The 24276-nt window shown below is 39.5% G+C and overlaps 1 protein-coding gene across 12 annotated transcripts in view; it reads left to right on the forward strand.

Annotated features, from left to right (window-relative positions):
- The window catches only part of REEP1 (receptor accessory protein 1), a 125397-nt gene that overhangs the window by 57742 nt on the left and 43379 nt on the right, over positions 1 to 24276 (forward strand). For all 12 annotated transcript variants that reach the window (XR_010750355.1, XR_010750354.1, XM_066377766.1 and 9 more), the window contains exon 3: positions 12584 to 12660. Coding sequence is in view for 10 of the 12 variants with exons in the window: in XM_066377766.1 (XP_066233863.1) it covers positions 12584 to 12660 (77 nt within the window). In the remaining 2 variants the exon portion in view is untranslated. The remainder of the gene's footprint in view (positions 1 to 12583; positions 12661 to 24276) is intronic.

Raw genomic sequence — 24276 nt, forward strand, 5'->3', positions numbered from 1 at the left:
TTCAAAAGACATAGGGTAGCTGCATAGATAAGAATACAGGACCCATACATATGCTGTCTACAAGAGACACACCTTAAAACAAAAGATGCACACAGACTGAAGATAAAAAGATGGAAAGAAATATTTCACGCAAATGGAAATGAAAAAAAAGCTGGGGTAGCAATACTTATATCAGATAAAATGAACTTTAAAACAAAAACTATAGTAAGAGATAAAGAAGGTCACTACCTAATGATAAAGGGAGCAATCCAACAGGAAGATATAACCGTTATAAATATCTATGCACCTAATATAAGAGCACCTAAATATATAAAGCAGACTTTGATGGATTTAAAGGGCGAGATCAACAGCAATACTCTAATAGTAGGGGATTTCAATACCCCACTAACATCACTAGATAGATCCTCAAGAAAGAAAATTAATAAAGAAACAGCAGACTTAAAGGACATATTAGATCAACTCAATTTAATAGATATCTTCAGAACCTTTCACCCTAAAGCAGCAGACTATACATTCTTTTCAAGTGCTCATGGTACATTCTCTAGGATAGACCACATGTTAGGGCACAAAAGTGGTCTCAACAAATTTAAGAAGATTGAAATCATATCGAGCACTTTCTCTGATCACAATGGCATGAAACTAGAAATCAACCACAACAGAAAAACTGAAAAATACTCAAGCACTTGGAAACTAAATAGCATGTTATTAAATAATGAATGGATTAACAATGAGATCAAAGAAGAAATTTTAAAAATCCTAGAAATGAATGATAACGAGCATACATCAACTCAAAATTTATGGGACACAGCAAAAGCAGTCCTGAGAGGGAAGTTCAGAGCATTACAGGTATACCTCAAGAAGCTAGAAAAAGCTCAAATAAACAACTTGACCCTACATCTAAAAGAACTGGAAAAAGAACAGCAAGTAAAGCCCAGAGCTAGTAGAAGGAAGGAAATAATAAAGATCAGAGCAGAAATAAATGACATAGAGGCTAAATAAGCAATACAGAGGATCAATGAAACCAGAAGCTAGTTCTTTGAAAAGGTAAACAAGATCGATGAACCTTTAACCAGACTCACCAAGAAAAAAAGAAAGAGGACTCAAATAAAATTAGAAATGAGAGTGAAGAAATAACAACTGACACAAAAGAAATACAAAATATTATAAGAAAATACTATGAAGAACTGTACAACAAAAAACTAGACAACCTAGATGAAATGAACAAATTCCTTGAAACATATAATCCTCCAAAAATTAATCTGGAAGAATTAGGAAACCTAAACAGACCAATTATAACAAATAAGATTGAAACAGTTATCAAAAAACTCCCCAAAAAGAAAAGTCCTGGGCCTGATGGCTTCACAAGTGAATTCTACCAAATATTCAAAGAAGAACTAACTCCTATCCTTCTCAAGCTATTTCAAAAAATTCAAGAGGAAGGAAGACTTCCAAGCTCCTTTTATGAGGCGAGCATAATTCTGATTCCAAAACCAGGCAAAGACAACACAAAAAAAAGAAAATTATAGGCCAATATCCCTGATGAATTTAGATGCTAAAATCCTCAACAAAATATTAGCAAACCGTATCCAACAATATATGAAAAAAATCATACACCATGATCAAGTGAGATTTATTCTTGGGAGGCAAGGCTGGTACAATATTCGCAAATCAATCAATGTGATTCATCACATAAACAAAAGGAAGGAGAAAAACCACATGATAATTTCAATAGATGCAGAAAAAGCATTTGATAAAATTCAGCACCCATTCATGGTCAAAATTCTCAGCAAAGTGGGAATACAGGGAACATACCTCAACATGATAAAGGCTATCTACAACATACCCACAGCCAACATCATACTCAATGGGCAAAAATTAAAAGTCCCCTTAAGATCAGAAACAAGGCAGGGATGCCCCCTTTCACCACTCTTATTCAATATAGTTCTGGAAGTCCTAGCCACAGCAATCAGACAAGAAAAAGAAATAAAAGGCATCCAAATTGGAAAAGAAGAAGTAAAACTATCATTATTTGCAGATGATATGATATTGTATATAGAAAACCCCAAAGTCTCAGTAAAAAAACTACTAGACCTGATAAATGAATTCAGCAAGGTGGCAGGATATAAAATTAATACTCAGAAATCAGAGGCATTTTTATACACTAAAAATGAACTGTCAGAAAGAGAAATTAAGGAAGCAATCCCCTTTACCATTGCAACCAAAAAAATAAAGTACCTAGGAATAAATTTAACCGGGGAGATTAAAGACTTGTACTTGGAAAATTATAAAACATTGATAAAAGAAATCAGGGAAGATACAAACAAGTGGAAGCATATACCATGCTCATGGTTAGGAAGAATAAACATCATTAAAATGTCTATATTACCCAAAGCAATTTATAAATTCAATGCAATACCGATTAAATACCAATGACTTACTTCAAAGATATAGAACACATATTCCAAAAATTTATATGGAACCAAAAGAGAACACAAATAGCCTCAGCAATCTTGAAAAGAAGAATAAAGTGGGAGGTATCACGCTTCTGGATATCAAGTTATACTATAAGGCCATTGTATGCTAAACAGCCTGGTACTGGCATAAGAACAGGCATATAGATCAATGGAACAGAACTGAGAACCCAGAAATAAACCCACACTTTTATGGACAACTAATATTTGACAAAGGAGGTAAGAGCATACAATGGAGTAAAGACAGCCTCTTTAACAAATGGTGTTGGGAAAATTGGACAGCTACCTGCAAAAAAATGAAACTAGACCACCAACTTACACCATTCACAAAAATAAACTCAAAATGGATAAAAGACTTAAATTTAAACCATCAAACCATAATCATCTTAGAAGAAAACATAGGCAGTAAGCTCTCCGACATCTCTCACAGTGATATATTTGCTGATTTATCTCCATGGGCAAGTGAAATAAAAGACAGGATAAACAAATGGGACTTTATCAAACTAAAAAGCTTCTGCACAGCTAAAGACAATAAGAACAGAATAAAAAGACAAACTACACAATGGGAGAATATATTTGACAATACGTCTGATAAGGGGTTAATAACCAAAATTTATAAAGAACTTGTAAAACTCAATACCAGGAAGACAAACAATCTGATCCAAAAATGGGCAAAAGAAATGAATAGACACTTCTCCAAAGAGGACATACAGATGGCCAATAGGCATATGAAAAAATGCTCAACATCACTAATCATTAGAGAAATGCAAATTAAAACCACAATGAGACATCACCTCACACCAGTCAGAATGGCGCTCATCAACAAAACAACACAGAATAAGTGCTGGCGAGGATGTGGAGAAAAGGGAACTCTCCTGCACTGCTGGTGGGAATGCAGACTGGTGCAGCCACCATGGAAAACAGTATGGAGATTCCTCAAGAAATTAAAAATTGAACTGCCTTTTGACCCAGCTATACCACTTTTAGAAATGTACCCTAAGAACACCATAGCACTGTTTGTTTATGGCATGTTTATGGCAGCATTGTTCACAATAGTGAAAATCTGGAAATAGCCCAAGTGTCCAACAGTGTACCAGTGGATTAAAAAGCTTTGGTACATATATACTATGGAATACTACTCAGCCATAAGAAATGATGACATTGGATCATTTACAAAAACATGGATGGACCTTGATAACATTTTACTGAGCGAAGTAAGTAAATCAGAAAAAACTAAAAACTGTATGATTCCATACATAGGTGGGACATAAAAATGAGATTCAGCGACATGGACAAGAGTGTGGGGGTTATGGGGTGGGGGGGAGGAGAGGTTGGGGGAGGGGAGGAGCACAGAGAAAACCAGTTAGAAGGCAACAGAAGACAATTGGACTTTGGGTGATAGGAATGCAGCATAATCAAATGTCAAAATAACCTAGAGATGTTTTTTCTGAACATATGTACCCTGATTTATCAATGTCACCCCATTAAAAGAAAAAAAAGAAAAAAAAGAAATACTGAATGAAAACTTTCCTAACTGTTGAAGGAAAAAGTCATACAAGTTTAGGAATCACATAGAATCCCAATCAAGATGAACCCAAAGAGGCCCACATTAAGGCACATCATAATTAAAATGGCAAATGTTAAAGATAAAGAATCTTAAAGAGTAGCAAGGGAAAGATAGTTACCTACAAGGAAGCCCCGATAGGGTTGTCAGCTGATTTCTCAACAGAAACACTTCAGACCAGAAGGGATTGGCATGAAATATTCAAAGTGATGAAAAGCAAAAACCTACAACCAAGATTTCTCTATCCAGCAAGATGATAATTTAAAGTTGAAGGTAAAATAATGAGCTTCCTAAACCAATTAAAAAAAAAAAAAGAAACCCAAAGGAGTTCACTACCACCAAACCAGTATTGCAAGAAATGTTAAAGGCCTGCTTTTCCTTGATAGAGGATTGGATAAAGATGTGGTACATATATAAAATGGAATACTATTCAGCCATAAGAAATGATGATATCTTGGCCCTGGCTGGTTGGCTCAGTGGTAGAGCATCAACCTGGCATGTGGAAGTCCTGGGTTCAATTCCCGGCGGGCGCACACAGGAGAAGCGCCTGTCTGCTTCTCCACCTTTCCCTCTCTCTTTTCTTTCTCTTTCTCTCTTCCCCTCCCACAGCCAAGGCTCCATTGGAGCAAAGTTGTCCCAGGCCCTAAGGATGGCTCTATGGTGTCCTCCTCAGGCACTAGAATGGCTCCAATTGCAATGGAGCAAACACCCCAGATGGGCAGAGCATTGCCCCCTAGTGAGCTTGCCGAGTGGATTCCAGTTGGGCACATGCAGGAGTCTGTCTCTCTGCCTCCCTGCTTCTCACTTCAGAAAAATACAAAAGAAAAAGAAATGATGATATCTTGCCATTTATGACAACATGGATGGACCTTGAGAACATTATGCTAAGTGAAATAAGTAAATCAGAAAAAGCTAAGAACTATATGATTTCACAACAGGTGGGATATAAAACTGAGACTCATGGACATATGAGTGAAGTGGTTACCAGAGGGGGGTGTAAAGAGTGACAAGTATATAGTGATGAAAAATTACTTGACTTTGGGTGATGGGCGTACAACGCAACCAATGGTTCAAATGCTGTAGAGATGTTTACCTGAATGCTATGTGTTCTTGTGGACCCATGTCACCTCATTAAATTTAATTTCTGGAAAAAAAAATAAACAACCTGCTTTAAGAAGAAGAAAGAAAAAAAGAAGCATACAAAGAGGGAAACATAGATATAAAGAATAAAATATCACAAATAAATTAGTACCCATCAATGATAACTTTAAATGTTAATGCTCGAGTCAAAAGACATAGGGTAGACTGACCAGTGGGGGAGCAGTGGATAGAATGTAGACTTGGGACACTGAAGTCCCAGATTTGAAACCCTGAGGTTGCCACTTTGAGCACAGGCTCACCAGCTTGAGATTGAGATCATAGATATGACCCTGTGGTTGCTGGCTCAAGCCCAAAGGCCACGGGCTTGAAGCCCATGGTCACTGGCTTGAGCAAGTGGTGACTGGCTCAACTGGAACCCCCCCCCCCCCCGTCAAGGCATATATTAAAAGCAATCAGTGAACAACCAAAGTGACTCAACTACAAGTTGATGCTCCTCATCTCTCTCCCTTCTGGTCTCTCTCTTTATCTCTCTCTCTCACACACATACAGACACACACACCTGCACACACAAGACATAGGGTAGCTGACTGGATAAGAAAACATGACACATATATATAGTGATATGGTGTCTATAAAACACCCACCTGAGAACAAAAGATGCACACAGTCTGAAAAAGAAGGGATGGAAAAAATATTTTATGCAGATGGAAACAAACAACAAAAAGCTGGGATAGCAATACTTATATCAGACAACATAGACTTTAAAACAAAGGCTATAGGCATGACTGCTTGTGGCACAATGGACAGAGCGTCTACCTGGGACACTGAGGACCCAAATTTGAAACCCTGAGGTCACCAGCTTGAGCACAGACTCATCTGGCTTGAGCATGGGATTATTGACATGATCCCATGGTTGCTGGCTTGAGCTCAAAGTCTCTGGCTTGAGCAAGGGGTCACTGGCTTGAGCCCAAGGTCACTGGCTTGAGCAAGGGGTCACTGGCTTGGCTGCAGCCCCTCAGTCAAGCATGTATGAGAAGTGGTCAATGAACAACTAAGGTGCTGCAACTATAAGTTGATGCTTCTCATCTCTCTCCCTTCATTTCTCTCTCTTTCTTTCTCTGTCTCTCTCACACAAGAAAACAAAAACAAAACAAAACAAAAAAGGCTATCACAAGGGATAAAGGAGGATGCTACTTAATGATTATGGGAGCAATTCAACAAGAGAATATAACCCTTATAAACATTTATGCACCAGCTTAGGGGCACCTAAATATATAAAGCAAATCCTGGTAAATATAAAGGGAGAGATCAACAGTAATGGATCAACATGTTAGGACGTAAAACAAGTCTCAATAAATTTAAGAAGATTGAGGCCCTGGCCGGTTGGCTCAGTGGTAGAGCGTCGGCCTGGCGTGCAGAAGTCCCAGGTTCGATTCCCGGCCAGGGCACAGAGGAGAAGTGCCCATCTGCTTCTCCACCCCTCCCCCTCCTTCCTCTCTGTCTCTCTCTTCCCCTCCCGCAGCCGAGGCTCCATTGGAGCAAAAAGATGGCCCAGACGCTGGGGATGGCTCCTTGGCCTCTGCCCCAGGCACCGGAGCAACGCCCCAGAGGGGCAGAGCATCGCCCCCTGGTGGGCAGAGCGTCGCCCCTGGTGGGTGTGCCAGGTGGATCCCGGTCGGTCGCATGCGGGAGTCTGTCTGACTGTCTCTCCCTGTTTCCAGCTTCAGAAAAATACCAAAAAAAAAAAAATTTAAGAAGATTGAAATCATATCAAGCGTCTTCTCTGATCATAATGGTATGAAACTAGAAATCAATCACACGAATAAAACTGAAAAACACTCAAACACATGGAGGCTAAATAATGAGTTATTAAAGAATGAATGGGTTAACAATGAGATCAAGGAAGAAATCAAAAGCCAGCTGGAAACAAATGAAATTGAACACACAACAACCCAAAATCTATTGGACACAGCAAAAGGGAAAATTCATAGCATTACAGGCCTACCTCAAGAAGCAAGAAAAATTTCAAATAAACACTTTAACCCTACACCTATAAGAACTAGAAAAAGAACAACAAACAACACCCAGAGTAAGTAAAAAAGGAAATAATAAAGATTAGAACAGAAATAAATGACATTGAGACTAAAAAAAAAAAATACAAAAGTTTAGTGAGACCAAGAGAGCTGGTTCTTTGAAAAAGTAACCTCACATGCACCCTGACTGGGATCAACCTGGCAACCCCCATCTGGGGTTGATGCTGAGATCAACCAAGCTATTTTTAAAAACTTAGGTGGATGCTCGGACCAACCGAGCTATCCTCAGCACCCTGGTCAACACTTGAACCATTTGAGCCACTGGCTGCAAGAGGGGAAGAGAGAGAGAAGGGGGAAAGGAGGGGAAGAGAAGCAGATGGGTCACTTCTCATGTGTGCCCTGACCAGGGATCGAACCCGGAATGTCCACATGCTGGGCCGTCAGGACTTAAAGTCTAATTTAAATAAATGCCTGTGCACCCAGTTTATGAGCCTGCACATTCCCAATACACTGCAGTGACCTTACCTGTTTCAGTCCGTCACCTGCCTCTCCCTAAGGTAACCATGATCCTGAATTATCATTCTCTTTATTTTTACAAACTAAGGTTTTACCAAATATCTGTGAATCTCAATATATTGTTTAGTCTTGCTTGTTTTTGAATAAAAGGTCTCTTTAAAAAAAAAGAAAGAAAGAAAGAAAGAAAGAAAGAAAGAAAGAAAGAAAGAAAGAAAGAAAGAAAGAAAAAGAAAAAGAAAGAAAGAAAATATACACTCCCTATGTTCATTGCAGCATTATTTATTTACAATAGCCAAGATTGGGAAACCGTCCAAGTGTCCAGCAGTAGATGAGTGGATAAAAAAAGCTGTGGTACTTTTACACATTGGAATACTACTTGACTGTAAAAAATAAGAAAATCTTACCTGGCATGTGGTGGTGCAGTAGATAAAGTATCAACCTGGAATGCTGAGATCACCAGTTGAAAACCCTGGGCTTGCCTGGTCAAGGCACATATACAAGCAACCAATGAACAACTCAAGTGAAGTAACTATGAGTTGATACATCTCACTCCATCCCCTCTCCTCTCTCTGTAAAATCAATAAGTAAAATCTTAAAAAAATAAATAAAATGCCCTCTATGTTGATTAACGTTTAAAAAGAAATTAAAAAATCTTTTGCAACAGCATGGATGGACCTGGAAATTATTGTGCTAAGTGAAATAAGTCAGTCAGAGAAAGACATACCATAAGATCTCACTTAAATGTGGAATCAACAAAATAATTTAACAACAACAAAAATAGAAACAGAAGCATTAGATGCATATAACAGACTGATAGCTGTCAGAGGGGAGGAAGGTTGGGGGCCGAGTGAAAAAGGTGAAGGGATTAAACAAAAAAACCAAAAAAAAGAAAAGAAAAAAATATATATGACAACAGTATGGTGATAGCCAGAGAAGAAGGGGGATAAGTGGAGACAGAAAGAGACTTGACTTTGGGTGGTGAGTGTACAATGCAGAATGCAGATGATGTTTTATTGAGTTGTACACTTAAAACCTGTTTGGTTTTATTAACCTGTGTCACCCCAATGAATTCAATAAAATTATATTAAAAAAAGAAATCCTGTTTCTTTTCTCATTGTATCCAGCTTCTCCTTAGATTCTTTAATATATCTATACTCTTTTTTTTTAAATGATGCTTAACCTACCCTTTTCTCCTAGGATAAGTGTCTTGTTAAGTGCTGACAAAAAAAATAGCTTTCATAACAAAAACTTTGTTAATAAGTTGCTGTCTACCTATTACCTGTTTATCTGCTTTGATGAGTCTTCTGTTCAGGTCTTTTTCTTGTTTTATAATTGGATTGTTTATTTTTTATTGTTGAGTTTTAAGAATTCTTTGTATGTTTTGGATACATTATCATATATAAATATTTTCTATCTATATCTATATATAATATCTTCTCCCATTCTGTGGCTTGTCTTTGTATTCTCTCAAGTGTGTTTTCTACAGAGCAAAAGTTTTTAATTTTAATGAATTCCACTTAACAGTTTTTTTCTTCCTTGGGTCATATGTTGCTATTATAGTCAAAAACTCATTGCCAAGCCCAAGGTCATCTATGTGTTCTCCCATGTTATTTAGAAATATTACAGTTTTCATCATGCATTTAGGCCTACGATCCATTTTGATTTAATTTTTGTGAAAGATGTCAGACCAGTGCCTGGATTCATTCATTCATTTACTCATCTACTTATGCATTTACTGACATACTATTGGTTGGTTGACTGATTTCATGTGATGTCCAGTTGTTCCATCATCATTTGTTAAAAAGACTATCCTTTCTCCACTGAATTGTCTTTGCTCTTTTTTCAAAACGATTAGTTGATTATATTTATGGAGTTTATTTCTGTGCTCTCTATTCTAATATTAGATCTATTTTTCTATTCTTTCAATAACATTGTCTTGATTTATTATAGTTTCATAGTAAGTCTTGAAGTCGGGCAGTATCAGGCCTACAACTTTGTTCTTCATTATTGTGTAGGCTATCCTTGATCTTTTATCTTCCCATTTGAACTCTGAAATCAGTTTGTTGGAGTCCACAAAAGAATTTGCTGGCATTTCAATTTGGATTCTGTTGCTCTATAGATCAAATTGAGAAGAACTGACATCTTGACAATATGGAGTCTTCCTACTTATACACATGGAATATCTCTCCATTTATTTAGGTCTTTGATTTCTTTCATCAGAATTTTATAGTTTTCCTTATGTAGACCTTTTACCTATTAGAAATATATATATATATATATATATATATATATATATATATATATATATATGATTATTAGATATATTCCTGAGTAACTCATTTTTCTGGTGTTACTGTTAATGGTATTATTATTTATTTATTATTTTTCTGAAGTAAGAAGCAAGGAGGCAGAGAGACAGACTCCCGCATGCACCTGACTGGGATCTACCCAGCATGTCCACCAGGGGGCGATGCTCTGCCCATCTGGGACGTTGCTCCATTGCAACCAGAGCCATTCTAGCGCCTGAGGTAGAGACCATGGAGCCGTCCTCAGCGCCCAGGCCAACTCTGCTCCAATGAAGCCTTGGTTGGGGGAGGGGAAGAGAAAGATAGAGAGGAAGGAGAGGGGGGAAGAGTGGAGAAGCAGATGGGTACTTCTCCTGTGTGCCCTGGCCGGGAATTGAACCTGGGGCTTCCACACCCTGGGCGGACGCTCTACCTATTTTTTTAATTTTAAGTTTCAGTTTTTATTTTTGGCATATAGTAAGTAATTTGTATTTTATATATTATCCTAGTATCCTGCAACCTTGCTGTCATTACTTATTAGTTCCAGGAGTTTTTTTGTCAATTCTTTTGGATTTTTTTACATAAACAGTTAAGCCATCTGCAAATAAAGACAGTTTTATATGTTTCTTTTCAGTCTGTATACTAGTATTTCATTTCTTGTGTTATTGCATGACTTGGGACTTCCAGTGTGTTTACTGAATAGGAGTGATAAAAGAGACATCTTTGCCTTGTTCCTCATCTTAAGGGGGAAACTATTTGGTTTCTCACCATTAAGTATGATATTAGTTGTAGGGTTTTTGTGGATGTTCTTTATCAGGTTGAAGAGATTTCCCTCTTTCTAATTTGCTGAGAGGTTTTTTTTTAGTCATAAATGGGCATTGCATTTATTAATTATTGATTCCATATCTTTAATAGGTACGGGCCCTTTCCACATTTTTAACTGGGCTATTTGTCTTTTCAGAGAGTTGTAAGAGTTCTTTATATATTTGGATACAAGTACCTTATCTGATACTGATTAAAAATATTTTTCTCCCCTTTTGCATGTTGTTTTTTCACATTCTATTAATTAATTAATTAATTAAATTTTAAGTGAGAGGAGGGGAGATAGACTTCTGTATGCGCCATGACTGGGATCCACCCGGAAACCTCTATCTAGGGTTGATGCTTGAATCAGCCAAGCTATTTTTAGTGCCTAAGCCCGATGCTCAGGCCAACTGAGCTATCCTCAATGCCCAGGTCCAATGCTTGAACCATTCAAGCCACAGGCTGTGAGAGGGGAAGAGAGAAAAGGATAGAGAAGCAGATAGTCACTTCTCATGTGTGCCCTAACTGGAAATTGAACCCTGGACATCTACATGCCAGGCCAGTTCTCTAACCACTGAGCCAAATGGCCAGGGCCTCTTTTCATATTCTTAATGGCATCCTTTGAAGTACAAAAGTTTTAAATTTTTGTAGTCTTATTTATCTATTTTTTTTTCTTTTGATGTTTGTGCTTTTGGTTTCATATCTAAGAAATTGTTGACTAACTCAAGGTCACTTCTATGTTCTCTCTTTTTTTAAAAAAAATTTTTTTTGATTTATTGATTTTAGAGAGAGAGGAAAGGAGAGAGAGATTTGTTCTACTAATTTATGCATTCATTGGTTGATTCTTGTATGTTCCTTGATCGGGGATTGAACCCACAACCTTGACATTTTGAGATGATGCTCTAAGCAACTGAGCTTCCTGGCTAAGACCTATGTTCTCTTGTAAGAGTTCTTCTTAGGTCTCTGACTTATTTTGACTAAGTTCTTAGTGTAAGTTATAAATCCAATTTTATTTTTTCACATCTGGATATATCCAGTTGTTTCAACACAGTTAATACTTTTTAAAGTCTTTGGGTGCTAATTCTAACAGTTAGGTCATCTGTGGATCTATTTCTATTGACCAATTTTTGTGGAAGATTTTACATTAAAGAGTAGTCTGATGAGTTCATGTTTTAGGAAGATTAGTGTGGGGATGGTTTGTAGGCTGCATTGGTGAGGGGAAAGCTAAGAGACAAGGGAAACTGGGATCCCTTGCAGTAATTCAGGAGAAAGGGGACCACGGCCTCAACTGGAAGAGAGAGGCAGTGCAAATGAATGGTCATGTGGGACAAATTTTTAAAAAGATCCAGTTACTGCAAGAGGCTGTGGGGTTTTCCACAGGAAGGGATTCTTAGGTGGCCAGTAACATTACCAGCATTCCATCCCAGAGAGTCTGGCCTTGTTAAAACTCATTCCAGGTGTGTCTCTTTGAAGGTCTGGAGAGTTTACTCACCTGATATTGGTCTTAGAAAAATGACCTCGCTGAATCCTGAGTCATCCCTGGTCTGCAGGTCTTCCTGGCTCACCTGAGGGCTGTTGAAGGTCACCCAGGATCTACATCAATCTTGAGCCTGGGTCAGTTGTGGAATAGCCTGTTTGCTGGAGTGGAACTAGACATAAGCTGGGAAAGATTGGAAGGGCGGGTTAGACATGCAGGAAGCAGTGCCTGGACATACCTCACATGCTCTGTCTGGGCCTTTTCTTCTTGACATCAGGCAGTCATTTATGCTTGACTTTCTCTACTAGCTCTGCTGCTCTTTTGTTCAACAGGTCAAATGGATGATGTACTGGATTATATTTGCACTTTTCACCACAGCAGAGACATTCACTGACATCTTCCTTTGTTGGTAAGTGCTACAAGAATTGAGACTTTTAAAGGGAGAATGTTGCCTAGTGTCAGGGGAGAGGTAGAAAAGGTCTAATAGCAGACCTTTAGAACTGTAGAACAGAGGAGCAGGAGCAAGAATTTTAACTGGGCTGTTTTTAATAAATTAGTCTGTAGAGTTGTTCTTCAAGGAAATATTTATTGACTGATCTTATAAGAGCAGATTTTGTTCTTATATAATTGTGGGCAAGATAAACACAATTTCTTAGTTAATGGATTTGGTAAGGAAGCATTTCTATATTAAAAAAAGAAGGAAAGAAAGAAAAATGCACAAAAGTGTGCAATAGAACTGAGTTTCCCTTCCGCAGAATTCACTCTCACTGTAACTGCTATTCACAGTTGTATATACTGTAGTTTTAAAAACGTATGTATATGTATATATGCATATAAACATAAATAGATCTATGTTTAATGGTCACATAGAATTTCATGGTATCAATGGGCCATAATTTATTTAATCCCCTTTTGAAAACCATGTTTTTCTCTTAAAATAATGAAGCTATTATATACAGCAATGGAGCAAATAAAAATGATAAGCTAGTTCTATGTATTGGTAATGTACCTCCTTAGGTGAAAGGAACTGTGAATAATATAGTATCCTGTTTCCATTTAAAGGGACCGAGTTTGTCTGTATGTATGTGAATGTATACTAACAGTGATGTGGAAAGTACCTGTCAGTTAACCAGTGTTCTTTTCCCATGGGGTTATTTCATCGTCGGTTTGGCTTCACATTTGCTGTGTTGTATGAATGTTTTACCATGATCAAATATCATGAGAAAAAGTAATAGCTATTTCTATTTTAGAGAAAGAAGTTCTTACCCAAAAAGAATCAGTATGGGCCCTGGCCAGTTGGCTCAGCGGTAGAGCGTCGGCCTAGCGTGCGGAGGACCCGGGTTCGATTCCCGGCCAGGGCACATAGGAGAAGCGCCCATTTGCTTCTCCACCCCTCTGCCACGCCCTCCTCTCTGTCTCTCTCTTCCCCTCCCGCAGCCAAGGCTCCATTGGAGCAAAGATGGCCCGGGCGCTGGGGTTGGCTCTGTGGTCTCTGCCTCAGGCGCTAGAGTGGCTCTGGTCGCAACATGGCGACACCCAGGATGGGCAGAGCATCGTCCCCTGGTGGGCAGAGCGTCGCCCCTGGTGGGCGTGCCGGGTGGATCCCGGTCGGGCGCATGCGGGAGTCTGTCTGACTGTCTCTCCCTGTTTCCAGCATCAGAAAAATGCAAAAAAAAAAAAAAAAGTTAAAAAAAAAAAAAAAAAGAATCATTATGAACTTACCCTGCAGGCTGTCCTAGGCCAAGGACCAGACCTAAACACCACTCCACTGAATCCTGTTTTGGATCAATGGCCTTAGTAGGTAATTTTCCCCCTGAAGGAGCCTGGCGTTCATCTTCTCTGGGAGAAATAGACATCTCCGCTATTGTGGTCTCTGGGTTACCTAATTTAATATGCTTGTACCATCCTGCCTTGCCCTGTGCCCAGGTACACGACTTAGGACAGGGCCAAGTGTCTGGGAGTGGAGAAAAGCCTACCGAGCCAGCCTTTGTCTTTCCCAGGCTTCAGCAGCTAGCCCAGGAGCCAGACCCCACTTCAGGCAGACCTACATTGGGCGGTCCCTCTATGTCCCATGAAGATAAGGTAACAGGCCAGGGCCAATGAGGACTATGTAGTTGATGAAGCAGTGTGGCCAGCTCACGTCCTCCAGCTTTCCCTCTTTTTTTTTTTTTTTTTTTTTTTTTTTTTAAATAAATTTTTATTAATGGTAATGGGATGACATTAATAAATCAGGGTACATATATTCAAAGAAAACATGTCTAGGTTATTTTGTCATTAAATTATGTTGCATACCCCTCGCCCAAAGTCAGATTGTCCTTCGCCACCCTCTATCTAGTTCTCTGTGCCCCTCCCCCTCCCCCTAACTCTCCCCCTGTCCTCCCTCCCCCCACCCCTGGTAACCACCACACTCTTGTCCATGTCTCTTAGTCTCATTTTTATGTTCCACCAATGTATGGAATCATGTAGTTCTTGTTTTTTTCTGATTTACTTATTTCACTCCTTATAATGTTATCAAGATCCCACCATTTTGCTGTAAATGATCTGATGTCATCGTTTCTTATGGCTGAGTAGTATTCCATAGTGTATATGTGCCACATCTTCTTTATCCAGTCTTCTATTGAAGGGCTTTTAGGTTGTTTCCATGTCTTGGCCACTGTGAACAGTGCTGCAATGAACATGGGGCTACATGTGTCTTCACGTATCAATGTTTCTGAGGTTTTGGGGTATATACCCAGTAGAGGGATTGCTGGGTCATAAGGTAGTTCTATTTGCAGTTTTTTGAGGAACCACCATACTTTCCTCCATAATGGTTGTACTACCTTACAGTCCCACCAACAGTGAATGAGGGTTCCTTTTTCTCCACAGCCTCTCCAACATTTGCTATTACCTGTCTTGTTGATCATAGCTAATCTAACAGGGGTGAGGTGGTATCTCATTGTAGTTTTGATTTGCATTTCCCTAATAACTAATGAAGCTGAGCATTTTTTCATATATCTGTTGGCCATTTGTATCTCTTCCTGGGAGAAGTGTCTATTCATGTCTTCTTCCCATTTTTTTATTGGATTGTTTGTTTGTTTGTTGTTGAGTTTTATGAGTTCTTTGTAAATTTTGGAAATTAGGCCCTTATCTGAGCTGTTGTTTGAAAATATCATTTCCCATTTAGTTGGCTGTCTGTTTATTTTTATATCAGTTTCTCTTGCTGAGCAAAAACTTTTTATTCTGATGTAGTCCCATTCATTTATCTTTGCCTTCACTTCTCTTGCCATTGGAGTCAAGTTCATAAAATGTTCTTTAAAACCCAGGTCCATGAGTTTAGTACCTATGTCTTCTTCTATGTACTTTATTGTTTCAGGTCTTATATTTAGGTCTTTGATCCATTTTGAATTAATTTTAGTACACGGGGACAGGCTGTAGTCGAGTTTCATTCTTTTGCATGTGGCTTTCCAGTTTTCCCAACACCATTTGTTGAAGAGGCTTTCTTTTCTCCATTGTGTGTTGTTGGCCCCTTTATCAAAGATTATTTGACCATATATATGTGGTTTTATTTCTGGGCTTTCTATTCTGTTCCATTGGTCTGAGTGTCTATTTTTCTGCCAATACCATGCTGTTTTGATTATTGTGGCCCTATAATATAGTTTAAAGTCAGGTATTGTAATGCCCCCAGCTTCATTCTTTTTCCTTAGGATTGTTTTGGCTATTCGGGGTTTTTTATAGTTCCATATAAATCTGATGATTTTTTGTTCCATTTCTTTAAAAAATCTCATAGGGATTTTGATGGGAATTGCATTAAATTTGTATATTGCTTTGGGTAATATGGCCATTTTGATTATATTTATTCTTCCTATCCAAGAACAAGGAATATTTTTCCATCTCATTGTATCTTTTTCGATTTCCCTTAACAATGCTTTGTAATTTTCATTATATAGGTCCTTTACATTCTTTGTTATGTTTATTCCTAGGTATTTTATTTTTTTTGTTGCAATCGTGAAGGGGATTATTTTTTTGAGTTCGTTTTCTAATATTTCATTGTTGGCATAGAGAAAGGCTGTGGACTTCTGTATGTTAATTTTGTATCCTGCGACCTTACTGTATTGGTTTATTGTTTCTAATAATCTTTTTGTGGAGTCCTTCGGGTTTTCGATGTATAGGATCATATCATCAGCAAAAAGTGATACCTTTACTTCTTCTTTTCCAATATGGATGCCTTTTATTTCTTTGTCTTGTCTGATTGCTCTGGCCAGAACTTCTAGCACCACGTTAAATAAGAGTGGAGAGAGTGGACAACCCTGTCTTGTCCCTGATTTAAGGTAGAAAGTCCTCAGTTTTATGCCATTTAAAATGATGTTGGCTGATGGTTTATCATATATGGCCTTTATCATGTTGAGATATTTTCCTTCTATACCCATTTTGTTGAGAGTCTTAAACATAAAATTATGTTGTATTTTATCAAAAGCCTTTTCTGCATCTATTGATAAGATCATGTGGTTTTTGTTCTTTGTTTTGTTGATATGGTGTATTACGTTAACCGTTTTGCGTATGTTGAACCATCCTTGAGATTCTGGGATGAATCCCACTTGATCATGATGTATTATTTTTTTAATATGTTGTTGTATTCGGTTTGCCAGTATTTTGTTTAGAATTTTAGCATCTGTATTCATTAGAGATATTGGTCTGTAGTTTTCTTTCTTTGTGCCATCCTTGCCAGGTTTTGGTATGAGGGTTATGTTGGCCTCATAAAATGTGTTTGGAAGTATTGCTTCTTCTTCAATTTTTTGGAAGACTTTGAGTAGAATAGGAACCAAGTCTTCTTTGAATGTTTGATAGAATTCACTAGTATAACCGTCTGGGCCTGGACTTTTATTTTTGGGGAGGTTTTTAATAGTTTTTTCTATTTCCTCTCTGCTGATTGGTCTGTTTAGGCTTTCTGCTTCTTCATGACTCAGTCTAGGAAGGTTGTATTGTTCTAGGAATTTATCCATTTCTTCTAGATTGTTGTATTTGGTGGCATATAATTTTTCATAGTATTCTACAATAATTCTTTGTATATCTATGATGTCTGTGGTGATCTCTCCTCTTTCATTTTGGATTTTATTTATTTGAGTCCTGTGCCTTTTTTCCTTGGTGAGTCTTGCCAAGGGTTTGTCAATTTTGTTGATCTTTTCAAAGAACCAGCTCCTTGTTTTATTGATTTTTTCTATAGTTTTTCTGTTCTCTATTTCATTTATTTCTGCTCTGATTTTTATTATCTCCTTTCTTCGGCTGGTTTTGGGTTGTCTTTGTTCTTCTTTTTCTAGTTCCTTAAGGTGTGAAGTTAAGTGGTTTACTTCGGCTCTCTCTTGTTTGTTCATATAGGCCTGAAGTGATATGAACTTTCCTCTTATTACTGCTTTTGCTGCATCCCAGAGATTCTGATATGTCGTATTTTCATTTTCATTTGTCTGTATGTATCTTTTGATCTCTGCGCTTATTTCTTCTTTGACCCATTCATTTTTTAGAAGTATGTTGTTTAGTTTCCACATTTTTGTGGGTTTTTCCCCCTCTTTTTTGCAGTTGAATTCTAGTTTCAAGGCTTTATGATCAGAAAATATGCTTGGTACAATTTCAATTTTTCTAAATTTGCTGATATTGTCTTTGTGGCCCAACATATGGTCAATTCTTGAGAATGTTCCATGTACACTAGAGAAAAATGTATACTCTGTCGCTTTGGGATGAAGTGTCCTGTAGATGTCTATCATATCCAGGTGTTCTAGTATTTCATTCAAGGCCACTATATATTGATTCTCTGTTTGGATGACCGATCTAGAGCCGTCAGCGGAGTATTGAGGTCTCCAAGTATGATTGTATTTTTGTTAGTTTTTGTTTTAAGGTCAATAAGTAGCTGTCTTATATATTTTGGTGCTCCTTGGTTTGGTGCATATATATTAAGGATTGTTATGTCTTCTTGATTCAGTGTCCCCTTAATCATTATGAAGTGACCATTTTTGTCTCTGAGTACTTTTTCTGTCTTGTAGTCAGCATTATCAGATATGAGTATTGCTACACCTGCTTTTTTTTGGGTGTTGTTTGCTTGGAGTATTGTTTTCCAGCCTTTCACTTTGAATTTGTTTTTATCCTTGTTGCTTAGATGTGTTTCTTGTAGGCAGCATATAGTTGGATTTTCTTTTTTAATCCATTCTGCTACTCTGTGTCTTTTTATTGGTAAGTTTAATCCATTTACATTTAGTGTAATTATTGACACTTGTGGGTTCCCTACTGCCATTTTATAAATTGCTTTCTGTTAGTTTTGTATCTAGTTTGATTCTTCTCTTTTGTTTTTCTATCATTTGTTTCTGTTTGTTTGTGTTCCATACTTCTTTCCTCTGTTGCTACCTTTTTTAAGTCATGTGTTTTTGTGGTGGTTTTTTCTAGGGTGGTTACCATTAAGTAATGAAAAGGGTACCTACCATATTCATTGTAGTACCCTATCTTATAAGTATTTCTGCACTTCATCGTCCTTTGCTACTGTTAATCTCCATTCTCTCCCCCCCTTTTTTTTTTCCTTTGTTGTCACAGTTTAAGTTTGGTTTTATTGTGTTCTTGGTGGAGCTGTTACTTGTGGTGTTGTTTTCTTTTGTTCTTTGAATCTGGTTGGAATACCCCCTTTAGTATTTCCTGGAGTGGGGGCTTTCTCGTGATAAATTCTCTCATCTTTTCTGTATTTGTGAATGTTTTTATATCTCCTTCATACTTGAAGGATAGCTTTGATGGGTATAGTATTCTTGGCTGAAAGTTCCTCTCTTTCAGGGCTTTAAATATTGGGGTCCACTCTCTTCTAGCTTGTAGAGTTTCTGCTGAGAAATCTGATGATAATCTAATAGGCCTTCCTTTATATGTTGTACTCTTTTTTTCCCTGGCTGCCTTGAGAATTTTTTCTTTGTCATTGGTTTGTGTCATCTTTATTATGATGTGCCTTGGAGTGGGTTTGTTGGGGTTAAGAAAACTCGGTGTTCTGTTTGCTTCTTGAATTTGAGGCTTTAGTTCTTTCCACAGGCTTGGGAAGTTCTCGTCTATTATTTGTTTGAGTATATTCTCTATTCCATTTTCTTTCTCTTCTCCCTCTGATATACCTATTATTCTTATGTTATTCTTTCTGATGGAGTCAGATAATTCCTGTAGGGCTTTCTCGTTTTTTATTATTTTTGAGTCTCTTTCTTCTTCTCTCTGTTGTGCCTCAAGTTGTTTGTCTTCTATTTCACTAATCCTATCTTCAATCTGGGTTGTTCTGCTAGCTAAGCTTGTTACCTCGTTTTTCAGCTCGTGAATTGAGTTTTTCATTTCTGTTTGATTTGTTTTTATAGTTTCAATTTCCTTGGTAATATATTCTTTGTGTTCATTGAGTTGTTTTCTGATCTCCCTATATTGCCTTTCCGTGTTTTCTTGTATATCTCTGAGTATTTTTAAGATTTCTATTTTAAATTCTCTGTCATTTAGCTCCAAGGCTTCCAATATGTTAAGTCTTTTCTCCATAGATTTTTCCACATCTATTTGTGTTACCTCTCTTTCTTTTGTATCCATAATATTCGATTTCCTCTTTCTTATTGGCATCTGAGGGTGGTCTTGTTGATAGCACTAATTAGAATTAATAAAGAGTAAAAAGTAAAAAACAAAAACAAAAACAAAAACACAAAAACAAAAACAAAAACAAAAAAAAACAAAAAACAAAAAAAAACAAAGGGTAAAACACCCCACAAAAAAAAGCAGTAATAATTTATTATTTCCCCCTTTTTTTTTCTTTGTTCTCCTTCCCTCCTCTCCCCTCCTCAGGGAAATATCGTGCCTATAATGGAGGGCCTGGTTTGCGGTGAAGAGTTCAAGGGGGCAAAAAATAAAAAAATAAATAAAAAAAATAAAAAAAATAAAAAAAAAAGGAAGAAAATCTTAGACAAGCATAAGTTGATCTGCCTGTGGGTGACGGTCAACCAAGAGATATAATGAGAGGGACAAGAGGGAACCAGAAAAAAGGACAAAAAAAGGAATAATAAAGAAGAAAAAATAAAAATAATAAGTAAAAATACGTTGTATTAAGTGGGGCAAAGACCAAATACAATGGAGACCTTGGGTTGGGAGGACCCAAAATGCCACAAAAACAAACCAACCAGAAAAAAACAAAAACAAAACCGAAAAAGAAAAACAAAGCCAAAAAAAACCTTGAGTCCCAAATTAACTAATTTGTTCGTGATTGAGGATTAAATGGGAGGAAAGTAAAACGAGAAAAGAAAAAACGAATAGAAAGGAAAAAATAAGAAAAAGAGAAAAACGAAGGAAGAAATAAAAAAGGAGGAGAAAAAAACAAAATAAGGCAAAAAAAAAACAAAAGAGGAGAGAGTGAGAATTAAGTGTCCTGGAGTATAACCCCAAAGGAGGGTGAGGATGAAGAAGAGAAATAAAATGTAACACTTATGGGTAGTGTAGTTCAAGAAAAGGGAAGCATAAGATGGGCAGAGAATAGAAGGACTGAGGTGGAGGAAATAAAGGCAATAAGATAGAAGGAACAAACAACAACAACAACAAAAACAAAACAAACAAACAAACAAAAAAACAGTGGAACAAGCTGCAAAGTCTGTGGATTTTTCCTGATTTTGAGATGTCAACCTCTTCCTCCTTCTCCTCTCTCCCTCTTCCCGGTCGGCGACTCTGCACCCCAGGCCCTGCCCCTGCGCCACACCCAGGCAGGGACTTGCAGTTGATGGGGTTCTATGGCAATGCCACACAATTGGCTTTAGTCATGCTGGTAGTCAAGGCCTGCCGGCGTCTGCAGGGTCTAACGATGAGAGAGTTCGCCTTCGTGGATTCTCTCTCCCAGTCCCCCCCTCCCAAACCAGCAGCCTGGCGATCCAGCCACAAGGCTGCCACTGCTTCTGCCTGGGGAGTAAGAGGCTCAAAGAGCTGGGAAATCCCCACTCTATCCCCACTCAGTGCAAGGCTCTGGGAAGGGCTCTGACAGTCAGGGCCTCCAGTGTAATCAGGCGGGGGTGGGAGTCAATTGTTGTCAAGGTGATTGTTCAGCGCCTAGCATTCCGTTGGACCTCTCAACCCAGGCTTTCCACACTTTGTAGCCTGTTTTGGCCGGTAAGAAGAGACACTAGTCTCTGCTTGCGACTAGTGTGGTATAGATCTTATTATCTGCCAAGTCCTTCTTGTTAGTGTTTATCCCTGAATATGGAGGCTCTATCAATCAGAAGTTGCCCCCGCCCCTTTAGCGAGAGGCACCAAAAAATATCACGCCTCTTGTCTTGGGTCGGTGAACTGAGAGAGATCTTATCAATTAGAACCGAGGTTGCGCAGATTTCACGGGTTAAGTTAATTTTAGTAATTGGGTCGCAGCTGTGCTCCCGAAGGTATTTCAGGCTGCCTGTGCGCGCCCCTCCCCCAACGCTTGATTGTTAGCTTGAATGGCTGGGTGAGGTGCCCCGCCCGCGGAGAGAATCTCCCAAGTAGGGAATACCGCCCTGGGGCCTCTCCCGCTCCCCGTGCGCGGGCCGCTGGGAACGTTAGCGGTGCTCGGTCTGCAATGCTCGGTCTGCAACCAGACCGGGTGCGCGCCAGCGGCTGCTCGCCACTCACTCTGCAACCGATCCGCTGCTCGCGGCGGCGGCGGCGGCGGCAGCGGCGGCGGCGGCGGCGGCGGCTGGCGGCGGCTTCCGAGTGCGGGATGACTTACCACAGGCGCACTTTCTCGCGGCTTGAATGAACATCCCTGCGGTAGCTTCCTCCACACCCTCGTCTCTCAGATTCGAGTGATAACAGTCCTTTTGCTTTCAGTTTGCTCCGAAGATAAATTTTCCTGTTTCTAGTTGATAAATTTGTTGTGATTTTGGGGAGATCTGTCGGACGCGCTGCTCACGGCGCCATTTCCGTGACGTCCCCAGCTTTCCCTCTTAACGATGTTCCCTGTCTGGTCCTGGGTGGCCTTCTGCTGTCTTCCTGTTCCTTCTCATGAACATCAGGGGGATAGTGTTTGTCATGTGAGCTCTTTCCCAGCAATATTGGTGTTTCAGTCTTGCTGCTTCTGGCTAAATGGAAATTCTGTCTGATGATGGATATGTCCCTCCCTGGTGGCTGGACTGTGTCCTCATCCATGGCCCTGGAATTTAGAGTTTGATACCTAATAAATGTTCAACAACCATTTGTGGGGTTGAGTTGATTATGATTTGGGGAGGTGAAATTAGTTTTCTATTACTGCTGCAAAAAAATGGTCACAAATTCAGCGGCAATTTATTATATCATAGTTTCGGCAAGTTATAAGTCCACATAGACTCAACTGTGTCCTCTGTTCAGGTGCTCACAAGGCCAAAACCAGGGTGTCGGCCAGCCTAATCTCCTATCTGCAGGCTCAGGGGAGGTTCCGCTTCCAGGGTGTGGGCCAGCCTAAGCTCCTATCTGCAGGCTCAGGGGAGGTTTCACTTCCAGGGTGTGGGCCAGCCTAAGCTCCTATCTGCAGGCTCAGGAGAGGTTCCACTTCCAGGGTGTGGGCCAGCCTAAGCTCCTATCTGCAGGCTCAGGGGAGGTTCCACTTCCAGGGTGTGGGCCAGCCTAAGCTCCTATCTGCAGGCTCAGGGGAGGTTCTACTTCCAGGGTGTGGGCCAGCCTAAGCTCCTATCTGCAGGCTCAGGGGAGGTTCCGCTTCCAGGGTGTGGGCCAGCCTAAGCACCTATCTGCAGGCTCAGAGGAGGTTCTACTTCCAGGGTGTGGGCCAGCCTAAGCTCCTATCTGCAGGCTCAGGGGTGGTTCTACTTCCAGGGTGTGGGCCAGCCTAAATTCCTATCTGCAGGCTCGAGAGGTTCCCCTTTCAGGGTCATTCAGGTTGTTGGCAAAATTTGGTTCTGTGAGACTGCAGCTCGTTTCCTCCACATGAGCCACCCCTTCATCTTCCTGCCAATTGGCATGTCAAATCCTTCTCATGCTTCGAATGCCTTCTGCTATGAGTCAGAGAAGGATCTCTGCTTTTGTTTTTTAAAGATCATGTCATTAGATTGAATCTACCCCAATAATTCTATATAATCTAAAGTCATCTGTTAATTACACCTGTAAAATTCTTTTCTGCCATTTTAAAAAAAGAAAAGTACTTATAGAAATAACACCAGGATGAGCAAGTCACGGGACCAGAATTTTGCCTACTCCAGGCTACAGGAGAGCATCTGATACCTGGTGCATTTGGAGCATGTGGAGGTCAAATCACCCTCTTTCCTGATGCATGTGGAGACCTCATCTGGCCCCTCTGAGCTGGAACTGTCCGGGTAGTTTCTGAGTGATGAGTGAGGGCCCCTTGCCCCTCTCCTGGCCCCCTGAGCTTCACTTCTTCAGGAGAGGTGCATTCTGGGAACCTTTCCTGTCTGCTTTAGCCCATAGCCTGGTCATGCCTGCTGCCTCACTCTCTCTCTCTTTCTGCCAGTCTGCACTATTACAGGGGACAGTCTTCTCGGGGAGTCCTTTCTCTCCCACTTCCCTCTCACCCTGGGAATCAGACAGAGCCCTGTGTCCTTCCAGGGACATGGACACCAGCTCAGTAGCCCTCATTTCTCTTTATAATAAAAGAAAGGAAAGCTTCTGTCCTAAAATGGATCTTTTGGCTCCCCAGAATCACGGCATCTTCAACTTGTGCTCATATCCAGGGTTGAGGACCGCCCCTTATGTTTCCCTCTCACGCTTCCCTTTCCCCGTTTCCCTCTGCCCACCCCTGCCCTGGGCAGTGCCTTCTTCACAGTTAACTTCTTAAAGACTTTCTATCTTGATAAAAACAGCAATTGTACATGGTCACAGAAGAGGTAGAATGGTGGCTTGTTTCACAATCTGTGTAGGTGATTTCATTTAGCCTTTTAAAAATTATAAAATACTGCATGCACATGGCAAAATAAAATGGAAACAATCAAGTTCCCTCCTCTCTCAGTCTCCCCCCCCCCAGAGGTACTACTGTTAAAAGTTATTTGTGTTTTCTTCCAGAAATTTTCTATACACATTGATTGCATATATTTCTGACAGCTTCATC

Source organism: Saccopteryx leptura, chromosome 3, assembly GCF_036850995.1.
Source record: "Saccopteryx leptura isolate mSacLep1 chromosome 3, mSacLep1_pri_phased_curated, whole genome shotgun sequence".
Lineage (NCBI taxonomy): Eukaryota > Metazoa > Chordata > Mammalia > Chiroptera > Emballonuridae > Saccopteryx > Saccopteryx leptura.